Source organism: Protopterus annectens, chromosome 1.part1, assembly GCF_019279795.1.
Source record: "Protopterus annectens isolate FY-2018-M chromosome 1.part1, PAN1.0, whole genome shotgun sequence".
NCBI lineage: Eukaryota > Metazoa > Chordata > Ceratodontiformes > Protopteridae > Protopterus > Protopterus annectens.
In genome coordinates, this window is record NC_056726.1 from 118,026,127 (window position 1) to 118,049,677 (window position 23,551).

Genomic DNA, 23,551 nt, shown 5'->3' on the forward strand with positions numbered 1-23,551 from the left:
AATCCCTGTTACTGTAATCTTATATGTGAAAGATATACTCATTAACTGACTGCCACAAATTAAATATACTGAGATTTTTATTTATTTATTTACATTTGTTGACCGGGCTAGTCTAGCTGGATACATATCCCTTTTCAGTAGAGGCCCAAGGAGAAAAGCTCCAACATGAGTGAATTAATACATTCAAAATATTCTAAAAATGACTAGTTTCACATTACATAATAAGACATGATAAGAAAAAAATTAATAAATTGTGAACAATGTAAGGTTTCATTAGAGTAGAAGTAAGAAATAAACAAGTCTTAATGCTTTAGTAGGGTTCATGTGAAGTCAATCAAAATCTAAAGCATTAGAACATTAGCAAAACTTTTTAGTAGTGTTGTTCATAAGATATGGGGGTAATTGTTAAGGAAGCAGGAGAAAAAGAAACAGGAGGGAAGAGAAGAAAAGTAGATTCAATCAATCAAGCAGGGGCAAAGCCAATGTATTTTAAGGTGGTCTCTAAGGTGTTTTTTAAAGATTAGAGAGGATGAGAGTGAGGTGAGTGTATTAGGAAGTTTGTTCCAGATTCTACCCACAACATTGGAGAAGAGGGAATCGTCTGCTTTGTTATTAGAAGGGTTGCTGGCAATAAGTAGCTTATTAGCTGAGCGTAATGTTGAAAGATTTTTATAAGGGGAGATCAGATTAGTGAGGATGGGAGTATTAGTAGGATGGTGCAGGATTTTTTGTGCAATCACAAGTTGATTGTATTGTAGTTGATTTTGTAGTTCTAACCATTTGAGTTGTTTAAGGTTGAGGCAGTGATGGGTTCTGTACGGAGAGCCAGTGGCAAATCCGGTTATGTTATTGTAGCTAGTTTCAAGTTTGGTGAGATTATGCTTTCATAGATCGGTGTAAATGGCAGATGCATAGAATAGGGTGGAAGTAAGATGAGTCTGGGCAATGGATTTCTTAGCTAGTGGTGTAAGGAAGGGTTTTATTCTATACAGGGAGCCTCGTTTTTTATTAACAGTTTTTATAATATTATTAACATGGGCATCAAAGCTGAGTTTATGGTCAATAGTTATACCAAGTAGTTGAGCAGTAGAATCAGGGGAAATGCAGGTTCCATTGTCAGAGGTAATAGTGAAGTGGAACTGATGAGATTTTATGGTGGGAGTAAAGAGTAGTAGCTTAGTTTTCTTGGGGTTAAGAAGAAGGCAGCGTTCGGTGAACCATTTTTCAACTGTGTTAAATCCATTTTGTGTAAGGGTGTGGAGAGAGGAAGAAGACTTGGCAGTACAGATAAGAGTAGAGTCATCAGCGTATTGTATATAGGTGGATTGTGGAAAAACAGTATGGAGATCATTAATAAAGATGGAGAAAAGAAGAGGGCGTAGGATAGAACCTTGAGGAACTCCAGTGCTTACTGGGAGGTGTGTGGATAGATTATTGTCCCAGAGTACTGCTTGTTGTCTATTTTCCAGATAAGATTTGAACCAAAGGATTGCTTGTGGGTCAAGAGATTGGGCTTTTAGCACATTAATAAGCAGGTTGTGATTGACCATATCAAAGGCTTTGGAAAGGTCAATAAATAGAGCAGCTGAGAGACAGTTATTGTTACGATTCCTATTTATGCAATCAGTAAAAGTTAAAAGGGCAGTAGTAGTGCTATGAAAGGGCCTAAATCCGTGTTGGCAGTTAGCAAGCAAGTTGTTTTGGAGAAGGTGCTGGAGTAGCTGATGGCGAATACATTTTTCCATAATTTTGGCTAGTGAGGAGAGTAGAGCAATAGGACGGTAGTCGGAGATTTCAGTAGATTTACCTCCTTTGTGCAAAGGGATTATATGAGAGAATTTCCATATAGAGGGGATGTAGGCTTCAGAGATGGATCTGTTTATCAGGATAGAAACAGGGTATGCTATGGCTTTGGCTGCAATTTGAAGGTATTCTGCTGGGAGGCAATCAGCCGAGGGAGTGCAGGGTTTGAGTTTTTGAAGGAGTTTGCAGATAAAGGAGGTTGGTACAGGTTGCAAATGAAGGGAGGGAAAGGGACTGTTAGTGTGTTGTGTAGGAGTGGGGTCATGGGAACTAGAGTTTGAGTTAAAGTTTGAATAGCTTCAATGAAGTAATTGTTAAAGGCATTAGCTATTTGCAGAGGATTACTACTGGTAATAGACCAGGGGGAAGGAGTTGTGGCATGTCCTGGTTTGAGAAGTTTATTAATGCCAGACCAGAATTTTTTAGGATTATTAGAGTGTGAATGTTGCAGGTGGGAGTAGTAGTTTTTTTTATCTGAGATTATATCCTTTTTGACAGCATTTCTTAGTTGCTTAAAGTATAGATGATCTACAGAGCTTTTAGAGGTTCTCCATCTTGCCCATATTTTGTTTCATAGAAACATTTTTTTCTTTGGTTTGTTTTGTGAGCCAGGGGGCTATTTTTGTCCTGATTCTGGAGGAGTGGAAAGGAGCATGGTTATTTAGAATTTGAAGGAAAGTAGAATTAAAGTAAGAGATTGCTTCCTCTAGATTAAGTAGTTTTAGAGATGACCAGTTACATGCTTTTAGTTCATTAATAAAGTTCTCAGCTTGGAAGTGTTTTTTAGAACGATAGGTGACAAAATTGTTCTTTTTTGGGCTATATTTCTTTTGTTTAGTGATAAAGGTTAAAATGTGATCACTAATGTCATCAGGGAGAGATCCTACCTTATAGGTATCTGGGTGACTATTTATAAGGATCCAGTCAAGAGTAGTTTCTTTGTTACTTGGTTTGTGGATCCTAGTGGGGAAGTTTATTATTTGATTGAAACCAAATAGATTAATATGGGTGTTAGGGGTGGGGGAATTACATAAGGTCCAGTCTATATTAAAATCGCCTAATACAATTGTTTCCTGTGGTAAATGGGTAGAAAGGCTATTGAGAATGTTTTCTAGGGTGCTAATATTGTTTCCTGGAGGGATGTAAGAGCAGATTATATAGATTGCTTTAGAGCTATTCATTTGGAGTTTGATAGTAAGGGTCTCAGCATTGGTATTTGAGGGTAGTGATACATCATAGAGTGAAACCAGAAGATCAAATTTGAACAAGATAGCTACACCGCCACCTTTTTTTGATGTACGGTCACATCTTAGGATATTATATCCAGGAGGGGTTATTTCTAGGTCATGAGTAGAAGGTTTTAGCCAAGTTTCTGTAAGGCAAAGGATATCAAATGGATAAACCTAAAGGAGAGCATGCAACTGACTAATTTTATTGTTAATGCTATGAATATTAAGATGTGCTATACTGAGGGAGTTCTGAGTTATTAAAGAAGAGGTAGCATTATTAAATGATGGATTCTGTAGATTGTTTTTTGGTGGGGATGGGTCAGGATTGGGATGAATATCTCCACCTGTTAGAATGTTTATGGTTTGAATGGATGAAATCTTTAAGTATTTATAGTACTTGGGTGGGGTTAGCTTATTGGGGAGGTAAGAAACATGGGTATTTCTATGGAACTTGGGAAGCAAATAGGCTGAAGTAGAGTTGATGTTGCTATGAAAAAGGCTGTGGAAATGTGTGATGGGGAGTGTTTGTAGATAGGTCACATTGTGCTTTAGAGTGTAGTGTTCATATACAGTAAGTGAGTAGGTTAAGGATAGAAGTAAAAATAAGGAAGAGGAGACAAGAAAGTTTTTCAGGGAAGGTTTGAAATAATGGGCCATTAGGGCAGTGGAATAGAAAGGTTATATATAGAAGATAGGAAGCTAAAAGTGTAGATAAAAGGTAGGGAGAGATAAATGTAATGGTTTAGAAAGATAGTCAGAAGAAGGGAGAAGGGAGTAGAAGATAAACTAAATAGCTGTAAAAGAAGTGATTATAGTTACTGATTATGTGTAGAGGAGAGTAAGGGGTAAGCTAAGGAGAGAAGTCAGGAGGAGTGGTGTTAGATAAAGAGGTGGAGTAGAGAAGAGGAGGTAGGGGAGGAGTTGAGAATTATATATTGAGACTGATTGGATAGGTATTAACCTGGGTGTGACTTGTTAGGTATAAGTGTAACAGCACTGGGGGTGGGTGGGAATTGGGGGTAGGGAGAGGAGTGGAGTGAGCCTGAAGGGCGAATGGAGCGGGCTAGAGCAAGTAGTGAAGGAGACAATCAGTGAGCAGAGCAGCCCAGTTAGGGAAGGTAAGCAGGTGAGTAGCTTCAGGTGGAACAGGTAAAGTTCAAGACAGAAGTATGGAAGGGGAAGATATGTTGTTTACTAGTTAGAGGGTAGAAGGTGGCATGAGAACAGGTAGGAGCATAGAGGTAGCAGTTCAAACACCAAATACTGATCAATGACTCACCAAGCAAGTGTATCATGCAGATCAGTGGCAAACTACATTCAGAATTAAATGGACCGTTTGAGTTAGGTGCTTTGAGAAAGGTAGATGGACATATTGTTCCAGCTTTAAATATGCCAGTAGAAAGGGATGGCTACCTGTGCATCTGACTGTTCCCTTAGAAACTTAATGCCAGTCTAAAAATATTCAAGTTAGTTTCCTGTTCTCTGTCAATTTGAGGCCCCTCCAAACCTGTTAGCCCTATGTTATGGCCTACAGAAGGCTGGAATATTTATATGCTACTTGGTATTCATATTTTATGCTAATTAGATACCCAGACTTTTGGCTAGATGTACTTATTATCAAGGGCTTTTGTACGTATTTTCAATGTCTGCAGTCTGCTGACTTCTGTTTTCATGACTGCAGGATTTCATATGCATACCTAATCCTCAATGAGCTGTGTTAATCTGTTTCCCCATGCTAGTTACTACAGAACAGATGTGTTAGACTTCTTTCTGAATTGCTACCATAGTTTCTAAGCACATTGTGGTAGCAGTTAATTTATTAGTATAAGTTCATTGTAAGTTAAACATGCCCGAAACATTTTCTTTTTTTGCACAAGCACACTGTTTTTCACTTGGTATGGTGGTGCATGCTTTCTATAGGACTGCTTAGAGTTAGGATGATTGGACCAAAGGCCTTCATTTGATTGTGGCAGTCAGTCAAAGTCCATTGTCAGAGCATAAAACCTTGAGCTTATGTCTGCTTTTTGTTCCTTAAACAACTTCAAGCTAAATGCATAAGTGGACGATTATAGCGGAAGCAATTGTGTACAAGTGATGTCCACTAATCATAAACATGGATTGCTAGTTCAACTTCATATTAAAATAACTCTTCCTATTGCCATTTTGTTATGAAAAATGCTCCATTTTAAATGGTTTAATGTTTTTCTTTTAGATAAGACTATTCTGATTAAAAATGATGAGTGCTTAAAGACAAATCACCTCTACCACATTAACATGGCTGAATGTACAAAATAGCTAGCAGTGTGTTTCTAAGTGTGCACTGCTCTTGTCTCATAAAAATGGTTCCTCAAGGTGATGACAAATATAGTATGGGTTCTTACAGACATGGATGCTGACCACATATTTCGGTAAATCATTGTTCTTCATCTCAGGGAATGTAAAAAGCTACTGCAATCTTACTTGTAAAGCAGTATGACACTAGACTTTATTTTTTATCCTTTTTGAAATGATTTGAAATTATTTAAAGTAAATTTTACATGTCAATGAGAAAGCAGACTCACTTTCAAAAGACGGTGAGCTTATTTATCTTACTTCATTGCTGTCATGGGGGTCATTTGCAGAGTGAAGTGACTTCAGATTGTGAGACTTTTGCAAATACTATTCCTCAGGGAAAAGGAAACTGAAAGCTTTAGCTCTGATGTATTTAGCCAGAGATTTAATTTGAAAGCTGCTAGTCCAATAGAAATTGAAGTTTATTTCGCCATCTGATCAGATACTGAGTGGCTATAAAATAACTCGATATTTTATTTTTCCAGAGTTCTGTACCTGGCTCTGTACTTATCACTTATCCACAGCCACAAGACAAAAATAATGATGATGATGGTGATGGACTCATATTTAATGATGAGCAGATAGAGATTCTTAAACCTCAAAATGAGGAAGAAGGTGATGAAGAGGAATGTACTCTTTCCAGAGAAGAAAAACGGCTACTCGGTAAGAAAAATCATTTTTTCAGAACTTATTTTTCATTGCTATAGTGGTATAAATTAACTCTTGAGAATATGAATGTTCTGGATGTAGGGCAGACAAAAATGAATTAAAACAAACAAAACAAAAAAGGTACTGACTCTGAAAAGTAGTACCCTTTGTATTTCTGATGCCATTGGACTGTGAATGCTCCATCATTTTGGGTAAAGATATTGAACATTGTATGAGTTATGAAAGTGAGTTTACAAAAGTAAATGTGCACTTGGTTTGATTGCCATATTAATATGTAGATGTTCTGTATTCTCCTTCATGGTACTGTTTCATGAGCATTGATAGTGAAAATACTATGCTTAAAAGTTTATTTTATATAACATGCAAAATCTCCTTTGGAGTTGAACATTTAGCCTGGCTTTAAAAAAATCTGGCAGATTTAATATTGAAACCTGGTCTGAAGAAATTACTGTGTCATTACCTGCAGTATTAAGACTTGACTTTTCAAGTTATGCCAAGCCTCATATTTCTTTATTTGTAGTAAACTATCCCCGAGTATTCAATCTTTGCTTTATATGATGATGTTTCATGAAGCTAGAAAGATTATTACCATTTGCTATGAGCATGTTTTTGTGAAGTGACCACCAAATGTACTCATGAGGTATAAAACAATGACATAATACATACATTTAAGAAGACATGTAGTTCAAAGGAAGGAATAAAAAAAGACACAAAACCTGAAACTGTCTGAGGATGAATCAAACCATCTCTGCCATTTCTGCTTCACTGAAACAGATACAATCTCTAACATATGAGAAAAAAATCATTGACACAGTCCTTGCACTTACAAAAGTTAAAGTGTATGACCACAGGTCACATCCATGAAAAGCACTGTTGAAGATTTTGGACTTGTAACAAAGACTTTAATAACTGTATTCAGTAACAGTTATCACCTTTCCTAGTGCTGCGTCAATATCAACAGCCACAAGTGGTTTCTTTTTCCTGGTTATAATGGCTGTTTCCGAATGCTAGCTGATCTATTATAGATACCGTTTTCTGTCCATATTCCATCAATCTATGTTTTGCTTTTCATTATCATTGTAACATGACAGACATAGATTATTTATTTTCCTATCTAATCTCCGTAGTTGAACAACTTCCATTCTTGCTAAATTCCTCTTGTACTGTGCTAAATGTTCTGTTTTCTTGGATTATCTGAGGTGTGATAATATTACTTTGTCATATACAAGCATTGTGGTAAGTTTATTTTATTAGTTTGTCTGCATACAAGTTTTAGGGATGTGTTGACCAATTAATTGATAGTAATTTTACCATTGGATTAATGCAGACACAATCAGTATGACATATGCTAAGATAGCTTTAATATTTCATTTTACGAGTTTTAGATTGTCACTTTTATTCTCATTTTATCTTGTGAGTGAGAGTTGAGGCATTTGACACTGTTGCAGCTACCAAACCTGGTTTCAGAGGTCCATCAACTGAAGGAAACATTAAGTGACCTAGTGACCTCTCTTCTTTCTTTAGGGAAGGCAGGGAACCAGTTGTGCAGTTACTTCCCATAGTTAGCACAGGGAAAATGGTTCCAGTGTTCATGCATGCATACAGGTGTACTCTGAATGCAGTGTCATCACTCTATGGTCACTGAAATGCAACTAGAGCTTGCAAAAAGCTTTACGAGCTACCATGTCTTCCAAACCTTTACTCAAAATGGGTAACCCGCATACCAGTAACCTTAGTGCTTTTTCTGCTGTACAAATGTAAGCCTGGCAAATGAAGGCTCACTTGAAGATACCATCCATTACAGTGGAAAAAGGACACAGCCTTGTCAGATGAATGACAGGCTGGACCAGATGCCAATGGTAATAACTAAATAAAATAAAATAATAACTAAGTAAATAAAAATAAACATCTTGGTTTTACATATTTCTTCAAATCCTGTCTAATCCCCAAAGAAACATTTTGATTCTGTATGTCCCTTCATATACTGTCTAATCTCCAAATGTATTTTTGGTTGTACCTATAAACTTTACTCAGCTCTTTGCTTCTGTCAGACTCACTTGGGTTTAAATTATTGTACAGGCTGTCAGTCTTGCTGTGTATCCCTACAGAATACAATATGCTTTTAGCCATGGCTAAAATACAAACTAGTTTGGTTGTGCGCAATAAATGCAGTAAAACATTACATTTTAGGGCTACACCTTTAATAAGATGGCAACCTATAAGTTTAAAGCAGATGAAATTCCCAATGGATGAGTTAAAATGGTAATCAGCTTTCATTTTCTTCCGTTATTGAAACACTCATTCATCTATTTAATTGCCATCTGTCTGAAACATTGGTTATGATTCATTACTTTTAAGGTATGGAGAATGCAGAGGCATCGGTACCCAGATAATTTGACTGGTTAACAAAATAAATAAACATATAAACAAACAAACAAATAAACATGAGCCCTAAATGCATATACATTGTCCAAGAGACATAGGCAGAAAATAATTTATAATATGAGCATTTTTAAAATACAAACTAACAGGTAACTAAGTCAAATTAGCAAAATTATAAATGCATAGTGATCTCTGTATGACATGCTTCTCAGGGCAAGTGTGGTTAAAATGAAGAAGAGAACAAAGTACATTTATGTGAGATAGTCTCTATAATAACAGATCTTTGAGAGAAAAGGTGGCTGTAGTAGCAAATCACATCATTATGTAATATGTGAAATTGTACTGAGTTGAACATTTTCCACAGCACAGTTCTCCCTGCTAAGGTCAATACTGGCCTCATACCAGCACCGAGTATAAACACTAACTGGCACCTAGATACCATGTATATTAGGTGCATTTGCATGCACCCACTTCAGTTATTTGAGACTAGCAAACCTCCCAAGTGCTGTGTGCTTGATTTAACAAATCATTCATCTAAATATATATTTAAGTTATATAATAAAATGACAGTAACAGAAAAACAAAAACCTTTCTAAACAACAAATCTGCAACCCATATATAACTGAATATATCAACATTGTAAAAAGCATCCTCACAAACTAACTGTACTGAAATTCTCAACAACAATGGACAAGTATGAAAGTATGAAAATTCCACTTGCTGAGAACTGGCTTGAATCCAGATGACCTGAGGTTGATTTTGTGCTCAAGCACATGTGATAGCTGCTGCTATGAGAGAAGTCATGATTGATGGCTAGGCTTAGCTTGTCTCTCTTTGTGCACTCTCCATGACAGAATTCCTTGTAAAGATTAAGGATTACAAAGAGATACTCTGCCTAAAGGGAGCGCCAAGCTATAATTACATCTCATGTGGTGGAATAATTATATATATCACAGTATCCATCACACACCTTCTGGAACATTATGAACATGCACCAGAGAATGTAAAGACCAAAAGCATATCAACCCTCTGCTGTAAGGAACAGTGGTGATTCTCTGGCTCACTCTCTTTGCACATTCTGTCTTCACCAACTTTGTCCACTGTTGACTCTGGACCAGAGGGATTAAACTGATGGATGAAGTGATGAAGCTGTGTAAACTGGAGCAGCAAAGTAAAAAAAAAACATAAACGTCTAAACCATCAGGTTAAAAGCAAAATAAACTTTAATAAAATAACAAATGAAAACAATAGATGAGCACTTTCGGGATGTAATCCCTTCATCAGATGTTGCATTGAAAAACTCAGGATTATTTAAATGGTAAAGAACCCATCATACTTCAGTAATGAGGTCTCCGTCCTTTTAAAACTGGTTTAATGGGAAGCACTCCATTCAAACCTGGACTTCTGTCTGCCCTAAGCTCAATTATCCATTGTGTCTCATTCAGTTCCGTTAAATTTACTAAATTTTGACGAGAAGGGAACATTTAAGAATGAGTTGAGAAGTAATGGATATTCATTAATTCATTCTTTCATCCTTTGATTACCCGTTTAACATAGTGTAGGGTCTCAGGGGCTCTAGAACCTATCCTGGCACACAGTGAGTATAAGCAAGATATGGAAGTTTATGTTGAATGGGATGCCAGCCCATCTCTAATTGCACACATATACACTCAATCTTGCACACCATGCCCACCTATGGGCAATTTAGTGATCACCAATTATTTAAAACATGTAACTTAGATATGGAAGGAAACTGGATCACCCAGTCAAAACCCACATGGACACAGAGAGCATTTGTGGATTCTGCACAAAAGGCACCACTTCTGAGACATGAAAGGAGAACCAAGAGCTGTGAGGCAGGAATGCTAACCAATACACCACTGTGTTACTTATGAAGCAGGAATGCTAACCAATACACCACTGTGTCACTTGTGAAGCAGGAATGCTAACCAGTGCACCACCGTGTCACTTGTGAAGCAGGAATGCTAACCAATACACCACTGTGTCACTTGTGAAGCAGGAATGTTAACCAGTGCAACACTATGTCACTTGTGAAGCAGGAATGCTAACTGATACACCACTGTGTCACTAAAGTATGATGTAGGAAAGTATAAATGCAACAGATGGTAACTGGGTCTATGTATTTATTCAGATCTTATTGCAAGGTCCTGATATGTGGATTTATCAAAGAAACAAGATGTCTGTATTACCTGGTTTAAGATTACAGATTGACAACTGTCATCAGAACACATTATCATTGTCTAAACAAGAGCATGAGGGAATTACATGAGAGACCTCTTAAAAAAGCTGCAACTCATCCTGACAGTCTGAAGTTAAGCCAGTCATCCAGTATGTTTAATATTGCACAGGAAAAGGTTCAATATATACTTGATCACCAAAATACTTCTAAAGCAGCAAGATGAGTGACTGACTATTCCAGCTAACCAGCAATGTTAAGTACTGTAAGTCTGCAAGACTGCTCTAAAACATTAAGGTGCACTAACTGTAAGTACTGTAAGTCTGCAAGACTGCTCTAAAACACTTAGGTACACTAACTGTAAGTACTGTACATCTACAAGACTGCTCTAAAACACTAAGGTACACTAACTGTAAGTACTGTAAGTCTGCAAGACTGCTCTAAAACACTAAGATATACTAACTGTAAGTACTGTACGTCTGCAAGACTGCTCTAAAACACTAAGGTACACTAACTGTAAGTACTGTAAGTCTGCAAGACTGCTCTAAAACACTAAGATATACTAACTGTAAGTACTGTACGTCTTCAAGACTGCTCTAAAACACTAAGGTACACTAACTGTAAGTACTGTAAGTCTGCAAGACTACTCTAAAACACTAAGATATACTAACTGTAAGTACTGTACGTCTGCAAGACTGCTCCAAAACACTAAGGTACACTAACTGTAAATACTGTAAGTCTGCAAGACTGCTCCAAAACACTAAGATACACTAACTGTAAGTACTGTAAGTCTGCAAGACTGCTCTAAAACACTAAGGTACACTAACTGTAAGTACTGTAAGTCTGCAAGACTGCTCTAAAACACTAAGGTACACTAACTGTAAGTATTGTAAGTCTGCAAGACTGCTCCAAAACACTAAGATACACTAACTGTAAATACGGTACTTACGTATTATCGCAACCAGATTTTTGCGATAATACTGGTTGTTTCACGATGTTTAAATTTAACCATAAATGCCGTGAAGATGTCAAGCAATGTGTTTTCTTTCATGTTTTACCTCCTGTTTCTGTCTGCTGAAGTACACAAAGCATTGTGCATTAAATTGCTTTCCTTACACTGGGAATATGTAAGATATCCAGCACTCCATATTATCACCACCAGGCGTTCGCGATAATGCCGGTTGCTTCACGATGTCTAAATGTATTCTGTTAATGCTGTGAAGATGTCAATGTGTTTTCTTTCACAGTGAAGATTTTTATTAATAAACCTGCCTAAAACAAAGGAAAAACGTAGTGGCGCTGTTTATGTATGCACTTTTCTGACACCGTGTTATGTAGCTGGAAGTAAAGTGCATAGAGGCTTCAGTTGTCAGGGCTGCTCTCTTACTGACTGCAATTACTCTCACCAAATATTGCTTCACTTCACTTTTCTTCAGCAAGTAAGAACATTGCAATGTTTTTGTTTTTATGTAACTGTGCCCACGGCTTGCTATATTAGTGTACCCAACAGCTTGCACTCACTACTGCAGAACATATCAACTCGTTCCGCTGTTACATAATGAATTATACTGCACTAGAAATCTGAGACAGTTGAAGCGTGCGTGTGTAATGCACGTAAAACAGGAAGAAGACTAAAATGATTGTTTCTGTCTTCCTGAATGTTTTCCAAATTTACTTTTCATCAGTAAGGACTTCAAATAACAGCTTGCGGTGCCCCCCCCCCTCGTTTTCATGCTAGCATGGTATTATCACAACCGCAAAAATCTGGTTGCGATAATACGTAAGTACTGTAAATACTATAAGTCTACCAGATTGCTCAAAAATACTAAGATACACCAATTTTACATAATTGCAAATAATATTACTAAATTATAGCTAGTTGTATTGCGTTCAATCCTTATTCACTTCGACAATGTATTTTTGTAATAACAGTATACATCTATGACAGCATTTAGCTGCCTTTTGACACATTAACCCCACTTCCCTAAAGAGCCGATAGGGCCTCTTGCTTTTATGCTTACTAAAGGACCACGTGACTATAGTACTGGTATTTGTATTGTACAGAAAGGGGCCTGTCTGAAAAATGCCCTGAAAAGACTCCAGAGCTCTTGCAGTTGCTTTAATTTCTTTTAAGTTGAAATGAAAAATCATTTCTTCTGAAGACAAGTAATCCTTTACTATCCGTACTTATTATGAAGTGTCTGTCATCAAATGCTGATTAGGCTATTTTAATGTCTGGGCTATGGATGAGGTTTGACAACTGGACAAGGAAGCACTTAGCCTTTTTTGAAATTATCTTCATTCAGATAGTCACCACTGCCAGGGAAAGATGTGGACACTCACTGGACTTACTGTTCCAACCTGATACGAAAAGTAGAAATTTGGTGGTTGGGCTGGAATCATATACTGATGATTACCTGGTTCAATTCCCGCTAAGATCACCCCAATTATGCAGCCTCCTTCTAGAACTGCTAAATTGTTTAGACTTATGTAACATCAGCACTGATATCATGCTGCCCATACTCGACCAGCTTCTGAGTGGGTACACTGATGAGAACCTAGATGAGTTTACTGAGTTATATGCCTTGACTGGCATTCTGGATTCGGTAGTCTGCGATCTGCTATAGTCAAGACTGCTTGAAAACAAGCTTAGTCTGGACTATCATTATGCATATATCAGAAAGGAATCTAATGTAATAAGGCAATTTATTTGTCAAGACAGATCTATGCTGCATTTAATCAACCAGCTGTACTCATCTGAATAGTGAGCGGGCTATGTAGCCTGGTCTACCTTATCAGTCATAGACTGTTTCCATTGTCTAAATGTGTGGAAGCAGTCCAATTGTTTTTTATATAATGGATAAGGTTGCTAAGATCAGACAGGCTTTCTCCAATGGTGCAACTACTGAAAGGTGTGTTAATACTAAACCGTTTGTTCTACCTGTGTATGCATGTTGGGCCAGTACACAATATCACAAGCTCTCTCTTTGCACTTGCTTTTGTCCTATTGTGATTAATGTTCCTTAACTAGTATACTGAGTTCATTTGATTTTAGTTAAATTACATATGGGTATGACAAGGTTGTAAATCTGGCTTCATCTCTGCATTTTACTCACTGTGATCTGGATCCTGGTACAATTAAGCTGCTAAAATCTTGTCTAGATTCACTGCAGCTACTCAGGTTTAATGTTCCTTCCTTTTCTTTGAGACTGCATTTTTCCATCTGCATTAAAAGAGTCTTCTATGTTCATAGATAAGCTTATTAAGAAAGTACCATTGTAACGCCCATGCACTGGCCCAGTAATCAAGGAGTCTCAATCCTCACCACTAGCACCAGTGAGGGGTGTGCACATTGGGAAGGATAACAAGTACACACACAGTAAGTACAATTTCCCTTAAGAGCACACAGAGATCACAGTCAGTCTGGGGCTGGTTTCCCCCTTTCTCCCCAAATCCCCAATAGGACTCCCCACAGCCACAGCTACAAGGTACAGAGTGGCCAAGCCAAGACCTCCAGCACCCTCTCTGTCCAACCAGTGCTTCATGTCCCTGCCCAAGTAGCTGACACACACACACACGTTTAGATATGAATTATATACAAACACACAGACACTCCTGGGGAAAGCTGACACAGGTTCTCCAGCTATGCCCCCTCCTGCCCAGACTATAAGGTAGTACTGACTGCCACCAATCATTACTATGAGGTACTATAAAGGCCGTTATCAAAGGGTGTCCAGTTCGACTGTGCATTATTACTGCTATCCAAATAGTAAATCTGACCGGAACTTTTAAGGCTATTGGCTTATACAGCATAACCAAATACATGCAAGTACTCTAGAGCTTAAATTATCTCCACACAAAACAGCCACAGTGGAAAGGTTTAAAAATATTTAAAAATAAATAATAAAAACACATGACAATACTTATTACTTCAACACAGTGACATTACAGAGTTCAGAAATCACAGGAAATACTTTAAAACAATATTGTAGGATAGTCTGACATAAATATAAAAAACAGCTAGAATATCCTGGCTATATTCCTATCTATCTCTAAGAGAAATCACTGTTCTAAATACTACTTACATACAGAGCAAGCAAGTGCTGGTGAATGGATGTTCTTACTAGATCCAAGACAAGATACAAAATGCTCTTCTTTCTTTCTGAGATAGCCCTTAAATTGATAATACATAGTACATCATTCTTGACACCTCTGCTGAAGTTTCCCAAGCTCACAGAACTCAAAATTTAACATATCTTTGTAATCTTGCACCTGCCAGGAAGCCGCAGCAATAAAGAACACTTTACATGTAAAATCTAGTAATTATTTCAGTCTTAAAACAATAGAAAAAATTTCCTAGCCCAGACATCCTGTCTCCGAGCTTGACATCAAACACAGTTGTAAAATTATTTACTTAACAGCTTTCTTCCAACAGGGTGCACTGGGGTTACATTTTTGAAGCTCAGTACAACATATAGTTTAATCATGACATATAGTTCTTTTTACATTTCTAAAACAAGCATGTGGATTATATTAATATTTACAATGACATAGAATTATCTACAAAGTTCTATTTGGTTGGGCTGGCAGCCCCTCAGTTTTTCACATCCCCCCCCCCCCGGAGAACTCAAGCTAGTTTTTCAAGTGTCCCTTGAGAAACGTTGCTTGAGAGGGTTGAGTCTGTATGGGTACACCTTACCCCATTCCCTGTCTTGACAGCCCATCTGTATTGGCATTGCTAATCCCACCCCGGTGCTGCACTGACATATATGTTTGCAACCCTAGGCTCCACCTGAGTAACTTGGCATTTTGGTGGGTGGCTCAATGTAACCATGTTAGAGGATTGTGATCTGTAACTACAGTGAATTTCCTTCCATGTAGGTAAGGCTGAAGTTTCTACAGTGCCCACACTATGGTTAGACATTTCGTTTCTACAGCTGCATAGCATTCCTCTCTGGGTTGGAGCCTATGACTGAGATAAACCACTGGGTGCTCTTCTCCCTCTGCCAAAATCTGTCTAAGTACAGCCCCCACCCCGTGGTTTGAAGCATCTACATGCACAACAAATTATTTGCTGTAATCTGGACTGGCTAACACAGGGGGTCCTCCCAAAGCTTTTTTAAATGTCTGGAATGCCAGCTGACATGCTGTGGTCCACACTACCTTATCTGGACTGTTTTTACTTGCCAGGTCTGTGAGGAGAGCAGCTATGGTACTATAACTGGGGACAAACTTTCTGTAGTACTCTGCTGTCCCTAAGAATGTCCTCACATGCCTTTTGGTAATAGGTGCAGGCCATGCCTGAATGGCTTTCACTTTGGCCTGATCATACCACTCCCCATTCTATGTCCCAGGTAAGAGACCTCTGCCATACCCAACTGACATTTGCTGGGCATACTGGTCAACCCTGCTCTCTGTAATCTGCCCAGCACCTCCCTGACATGTTGAAGGTGCTCTTGCCAGGAATGGCTGTAAATGGCAATATCATCTAGGTAAGCAAGGGCAAACCCTCCTGCTCCTGCTAGGATACGATCTACCAGCCTCTGGAATGTCACTGGGGCATTTTTCAACCCAAAGGGCATCTCTGTGAATTCATACAAGCCAAAAAGAGTCACAAAGGCTGACCTCTCCCTTAGCACTGGGAGTCAAGGGCACCTGCCAGTAACCCTTGGTAAGATCAATGGTGGTAAGATACTTAGCTCCACCCAGCTGCTCTAGGGCTTCATCTGTCAGAGGCATGATGTAATCATCTTACTCTGTGTGACTATTTCATTTCCTGCAGTCCACAGAGAACTTGGTGCTGCCATCCTTCTTTGTCACCAGCACTACTGGGGAGGCCCAGGGACTGTTGGACTCTTCGATTGCCCCTAGTTCCAACATTTCCTGTATCTCCTCCCTTAGAGTCTGTTTGACTCTCTCAAGCACCCTGTAAGGGGCCTGCCTAATAGGCCTTCGGGATGCACCCTGGTTTCTCAGTGAACATGTCCCCAAACTCCTGGAACACTGCTCGGATTTCTCGAACCTGAGTAGGAGAGAGCTGCTGGGACATTGCTACCCTTTCAACTGAGCTGCCAGTCCGAGCCTCACTGAGGAGATCAGCTACCAGATCTCCCTCAGACTCCTCCTGCAATCCACTGCAAATACTGAGCACAAGGGCCTCCCTATCATGGTAAGGTTTCATCATGTTAACATGGTACAATTTGTGCTACTGCCTCCTGCCTAACAGTTCTACCATGTAGTTAACATCACTGACGTCCCTTACTAACTTGTAGGGTCCCTCCCAAGCTGCCTGCAGCTTGTGTCTGACAGGAATAAGAACAATAACCTGCTGCCCCACAGCATACTCTAGCTCGAGCATTCCTGTCATACCAGAATGTTTTCTGCTGATGGGCTTCTGCCAGATTCTCCTGGGTCAAGCCCATGAGTTCCCTGAGCCTTGTCCTGAGGTTTAGGACATACGCCACAATAGATTCTTGGTGAGATTCACACTCACCCTCCCATTCATCATGAATTACGTCTAGAGGCCCCCTCACCCTATGCCCATACAACAATTCAAAGGGTGAAAATGTGTGGATTCCTGGGGAAACTCTCTGTAAGCAAACAACAGATGGGGAAAATATTTGTCCCACTCCCTCTTAAACTGGTATGCAAATGCCTGTAGCATGGACCTGAGTGTAGAGTTTAACCTCTCAACAAGACCATTAGTCTGGGGATGGTAGGGGTGGTCTTTAGGTGCTTCACCCCACAGTACTTCCACAGACAAGCCAGCAGATGTGACATGAAATTGGCACCTCTGTCAGTCAGTATTTCTTTTGGGAAACCTACCCTGCTGAAAATCTCTAACAAAGCATTTGCCAGCTTTTCTGTCTCAATGAAGGATAAGCCACTGTCTCATGGTATCTTGTAGCATAATCTACTACCACTAGAATATTCTTTTTCCCTGTGGAACTTGGGTACTCAGAGGCGCAACAATATCCATAGATACTCTCTGAAATAGCTCCTCAGTCACAGGCAAAGGCATCAAAGGAGCTGTCACCTTCTCTCCTGCCTTGCCTACCTTTTCGCACTGTTTACAGGTCCTGCAGTACCCTGCTACTTCTCTGGAAATTCTAGGCCAATAGAAGTTCTGCATAATATGTCTCTTTGTACATTTTATGCCCATATGACCTGCAAAGGGAATATCATGGGCTATGGCTAGAAGTTGTAGAAGGTAGGCTCTGAGCACTACCAACTGCTGTATTCTCTCACCTTCTAGCCCTCCCTCAGGGGTCCACTCTCTATACAGTAACCATTTGTCCCAGTATACAGATTCCCCCTTCACTTCAGAATCAGGTGCCTCACTAGCTACCTGCCTCAGGCCTTGCAATGTAGGGTCTGAGAGCTGAGCCTGTCTCTGCTGTCTCTGCTGTCTCTTTGTAACCCTTCCCAGCTCCCCTTCCACAGGAAGTCTGGCATCCTCTGACAGCGGTGCCTCACTATCAGCCTGGGTACTACTACTCACCTCTGCCCTTGCAGTCACTCTGTCCAAGAGAATATCAGTACCCAAAAGCAGCTGTGGCTCATCTTCAGTCTCATTGCTACAGAGTAGCTCCCTCCCTGAAGTAACCACCTCACCAGGCCTGGCTGAAAGTGTGCAGTCTGTCTGGGTCTCCCCCAGGCTACCAGACCCACATGCTTGTCTCCAAGCCTGACTGCATGTAACTGCATGAGCACATGGTACTGCATTACTGAAATCATTCCCTATCAGGACATTTGCAGGGATAACCTCAAAAACACCTACTTGCTGGCTTCCTTTTCAGTGCCACCACAACACTTTCGAAAAATCATTAACATTGCAGTTGACAACTAGCATCTCATGATCTCTTTGACTCCTGCCTGTTAAGATTTTGGACAAGGCATTCAGAGAATATCAGTCATTTAAAGCTCAGTAATACAAAGTCTGGGGTGGAGCTGATGACTTCATCTGTTTAGCTATCACATCTTCCTTTCTTTATTTTATATATATATATATATATATATATATATATATATATATATATATATATAGTATATTATAATTTGCTGCACTGGTTCATGATATTGGAGTTATTTTTTTCTTTGCTCCAGTTACTTGCAGCTGCCATCATCTTCTCTCCTTGATTGACAACTTTACCATTTCTGCCTCAGCCTCCTCCAGGTTGCTGGTGCTACATCATATTGCTTCTGGGGAGTGGCCAAAACCCCCTCCCACTCAGTAACAGTCTTGTTGCCAGCTTCATAATGGCTGCCTTTGCGAGCTGCATGTGTATGTCTTCTCATGCCCGACCTCCCAACCAAGCGGTATACAGCATGCAGCACAGATCCTATCCAACTCTTAGTGTTGCTACTACAGTGACCATTGCAGTTTTGTTCTTCTTGCTCTGCACTGGTTGTCTGCATTGACAGTTTCATTTTGTTACATTCCTTACTTCTATTGTTTTTATATTCACTGTCTACTTCAGTAAGTATTAAATACTAATTATACGTCCTCACTTGTTGACTCTTGGGTTTGGTCATACCAAGACTAACACTGGTCTGGTCTTCTGAAGATGACCCTTTACTGTGTATATCAGGTACCAGGAAGAAGAAGCACTTATTCTGTAAGGTACCAGAAACGTTTGTTGATGGATTTCAATATATATGAACAGCTGACATGCTGAGAGCTCTTTATACCTCTTCTGTGTTAATCAGAAAGCAGAGGTGTCTTCATTACTGCAAAAACAGTACCTTCCATTGGATCCTTGTGAAGGCATATATCACTTTAATATCACTTTTGCCTGACACCAGAATATTAACAGTATATGAAATCACTCTAAAAGTTTGATGGTACGAAGTCTCTAATAGATATGCCAGAAGGATAACACCAAAGCAGTCCAGAGTTAGGAGCCATCCTTACAGATTCAAGTGAATCAGAATGTTCTAAAGAGCAGATTTTATTGTGTCCATGAAGTTTAAGATGTACATGTTCAAGCTTCTTCTAAAAGGGGAAATGGCTACCTGACCTTGGAGCCTGCTTCCTAGAGCTTCTAATTTAAGACCCTATTTGTTGTATCTGGTCTATCAAAAACAACATCAGACCTGCAAATATAAACCTTAGAAGCATATTCAGTAAATCTGGGTAATTTACTTTGAGTGAACTCTTAGTCAGTGTGATGTTTTAACCATCACTAATGTGCCAGTAACTCCTTATCACAGAATGTGGTCCAGATTCCCCTGCCTTCTATTTTGTATTTATTTAAGATAAAATTCATAAGTGCGAAGGTGGTGCAACTCTATTCAACCAGGAATCCTTGAAATGCTCAGTTAATCTCCAGATTTAGCAAGTCAAGTGAAAGAGATTGGTAATAGTTATCAGCAAAACCATAGGCCACCTAGTGCCTTGTGCATTTCCTCAAACTGGTATTCCTTCCACACAAAGTTGAGGAGGAAATAAAAAAAAATTCCCAAAGATGTGATAGAAAAAGCCCTTTTGTGCTCCTGCTGTAACTGTAACAAGCTGCTTGAAATAGTTACTGTCACACTCTCACACAATGCCATGACTGTAGTATTTGCATTAATTTATAAAGCCATGATATGCCTGCAACTTCCTAAATCAACATCAGTGCTGAATTTGCACACCACTGGCACATGATGATTTTACCCCTTAACAGCTTGTGCCCAGGGCATCTGCCCCATTTTTCCTAGCCAAGTTACAGCTCTGGTTAGCACAGATACTGGGAGATCCATATGAATTAATGTTATAGGTATGTACAAACCATCTAACCAGTCTTTAACCTTGCTGGCTGACTCTTTCAAAAGGACCTTAAACAATATAATGATTGAGACAATTAGTTTCCGCAGCTTATTTGTTGGCTAGGTATACCAGCTTGATTCCTGTTGTCATCCTATACTTAGCCTGTATGGTATTTTGTAAATAACAAATATGACAATGGAGGGCAACACGTCTGACATGGAGAGGATGCTAGACTAGATAATGTGCGTTCTAACATTATACATGGTGTTGATGTGCCAAGATTATTGTGACGTTACAAATTATTGATTTGAGCCATCACCTCTACTTTATCAACTGCCACTTTGGCACAGGCTTATATCTGAAATGGTACTTGAACTTAAAAAAAGTGTTTGTTTATTTTTTCCAAACCGCTGCTTTTCATGGAAAACAAAAATAAATTCCCTGCTGCAGCAAATTCATTTTCAGGCTGTCAGGCTTTCTAGCACTTGGTTTCATTAAATACACACAGTTCCATCCTTGTTCTGGCTGAGCTTCCTTTTATTATTTTTCACCTAGGGGGTCAGTTCTCGGTTCACTGTTGTTTACTATATTTGTAAGTAATATATGGAAATGTGCTGTCCTGCCACCTATTTAGTACACTATATGGATGACTTCTTCTCTGTAGGGATTGTAGGGAACCATTCTGTACTGGAAATATAGCAAAAACTACAACTGAGCTTTACTATTTTCCACATTGACTGGATAGTTCTGATTACATCTAAATACTAATAAAAGGAAAACAATTAACTTTCAAGTAAAACTCCACAGAATTCAAGAAAAAAAAAATATTTCATCCAAGCTTCTTATGATACCCATCTCAAAGCAACAAAAATCATTAAGTATATAAGTATAGATTCATTTATCCTTTGTTGACCAAATGAATCCATAAAATGGACTGCTCTAACAGGACCTAGAGACTAAGATAAAAGTTTTAATATAGTTTTCTATTGATTGCTAATACTGTCTTTTCAGAAGAGTCCAAAAGTGGTATTTATACTACTAGGGGAAATTTGGACAGGCACTGGGGAACCTCCCATATTATTTCCAATAGGTGCTGTGGGATCTTTTACATCAACCGGAGCTACCACCAAATCAGGCAGATGAGGCCTCAATCTACACACTCAGGAATGCAGTACCTCCCTTATGCTGCACTACAGTGTCAGCAATCCATCTGCCTGATGTAGGAGTAGAACCCTTCTGCAACAAAACTGAGTGTGCTACCTGTTGTACTACTGACACTGGCATGATCAAGAGATAAATTCTGGGTTAGCACGTTGATGCAGTTAGTAAGAAATCCAACCATCAACATAGGATATTAACAAGGGCAAAAAAAATTCTTTACCCAAGAGGCCCAATATAAAAAGGCAAGTGTCAAACTCTCCTAAACCATTCTACATAACAGTCCTTTCCTCCTTCCAAACTGGAGAAGACCTGTCACCAGATTTGCAGGATTACAAATAGTATTTGGCACAAAGATTACCACTGTCTGAATATACTTGGTTGACTTTTACTCACTATCACAGTGAATGCGGTCCACCTTGTGTTTGCTTACAAACGCTTCTTCTGCTCTATCAGTCTATCATACCATCACTTGACAGCACACATGAGAAGGGGTCTGATGTTAGAAACAGCTTTCATCATTATGTTACACAGAACAGGAAATAAATATGCAGCACACTTGATGAGAAAAGCTTTACTTAAGGATCTTTGCAGTAAATTAGACAGCAAACTGAAAACTAGTCCAAACTACAGAGTCTTCAGTAAAAATATTCTGTTCTCTTCCTTACCAAGTCTTCTGTCATCATAGTTCTGATTTTCTATCATTTGCTCAGAGAGAATGGGGGTGGGGTGGGGGGAAGAGACCGAGAGAGACAGAGAGAGGATGGATAGAGAGAAAAAGACAGATAGTGTCAGGAAGAGATTAAAGAACCAGACCCATAAACCTACATAGTTAAAAGTAATTGCTCCAAAATGATAAGAAACATCTCCCTTGTTACCCAAAGTGGAATACTACCCATATCAGTACTTTTACTTTCAGCAGCAGCAATAGGAACGAAGTTCCTTTATTGGTAAAGTAATCTGCTGACTGATTCTTTTCTGCTGATCATGGGGTATGTAGTTAATCGCATCAGGCTAAATTATGCTTCTTGTTTCTAGGCATGGTCTCTACTTTGATGCAAGTTTAGTGGAGTTAATTGGATCCAGCACTGAGCAGTTATCAATGATACATTGATGGCATATGTAAACCAACATCATCCAATAGGTTTTGAAAGCAAGACTGCAGGAAAAAGTGATTATCAGTTCCATCTGTTAAGTAAAACAATTCTCTAGCTAGTGTATTACATACAGCAGTTACCCAAATTCTTTGCATTTGCAAACACATAGTTGACACTTTTCTTGTTCTTTCATCACTACATTGAAATGTTCACCATCTGATGTTGTTAATTTTCATTCATTCCTTACTGATAGGTGTCAGTTCCGTCCTTGGAACCGAGTCGGCCATTATACCAAGCTTGCGCCAGCCAAAAAACTCTCGAGCTAAGTCCTTACCCATAGTGCTTATCTCAATTTTACCTCAAATCTTGTTTGCCGCATACAAAACAAGACGTGTCAGACCAGGCTCTCAGCTAAATCATTGAATTTTTGTCAATTTTTCTTGTTTACCAGTTGTTAACTTCTTATAGCTAAATTTCACTTGTTTGATATATATTTATATATATCTTGTATTTTATTTTGTAATTGCTGTGTGTCTCTCTCTCCCTTGCCTTTTTTTCCTTTCTACCAAAGTTGGTAATCTAATGTACCATTGTTGGTACAAGCCTTTTCTCCTTACCCTCTGGGTATTTTTCTTACCATAGTTGGTATTCTACCTTTTCCTGTTAAGAAAAAAAAACCTTTTCTCTGTTTTTTTTTCTGTCTCCTAATTTCTTCATTTTATTGTCGGGACATGTAGGATAAGAAGGGTACCACGGGCTTCAAGCACTGTGTTCAGTGCAGTAGAAAGATGCCTAATGTGGATTATTATGACTCTTGTGTTTATTGTTTAGGGGTCCCTCACTTTTCGGTGAAACCCCCTTGTGACATATGTAAAGGTTTCAGCTCCCATACACTTGCGGAGAACAAGAATAAATGAATGCTTAAAGGACTACT

The 23,551-nt window shown here is 39.0% G+C and overlaps 1 protein-coding gene across 1 annotated transcript in view; it reads left to right on the forward strand.

Moving 5' to 3' along the window:
- LOC122814238 (dynein axonemal heavy chain 5-like) overlaps nt 1-23,551 on the forward strand; it is a 3,525,594-nt gene that overhangs the window by 404,173 nt on the left and 3,097,870 nt on the right. Inside the window, exon 15 of the mRNA XM_044086840.1 lies at nt 5,849-6,026. Within this exon, the coding sequence (XP_043942775.1) occupies nt 5,849-6,026 (178 nt within the window). The remainder of the gene's footprint in view (nt 1-5,848; nt 6,027-23,551) is intronic.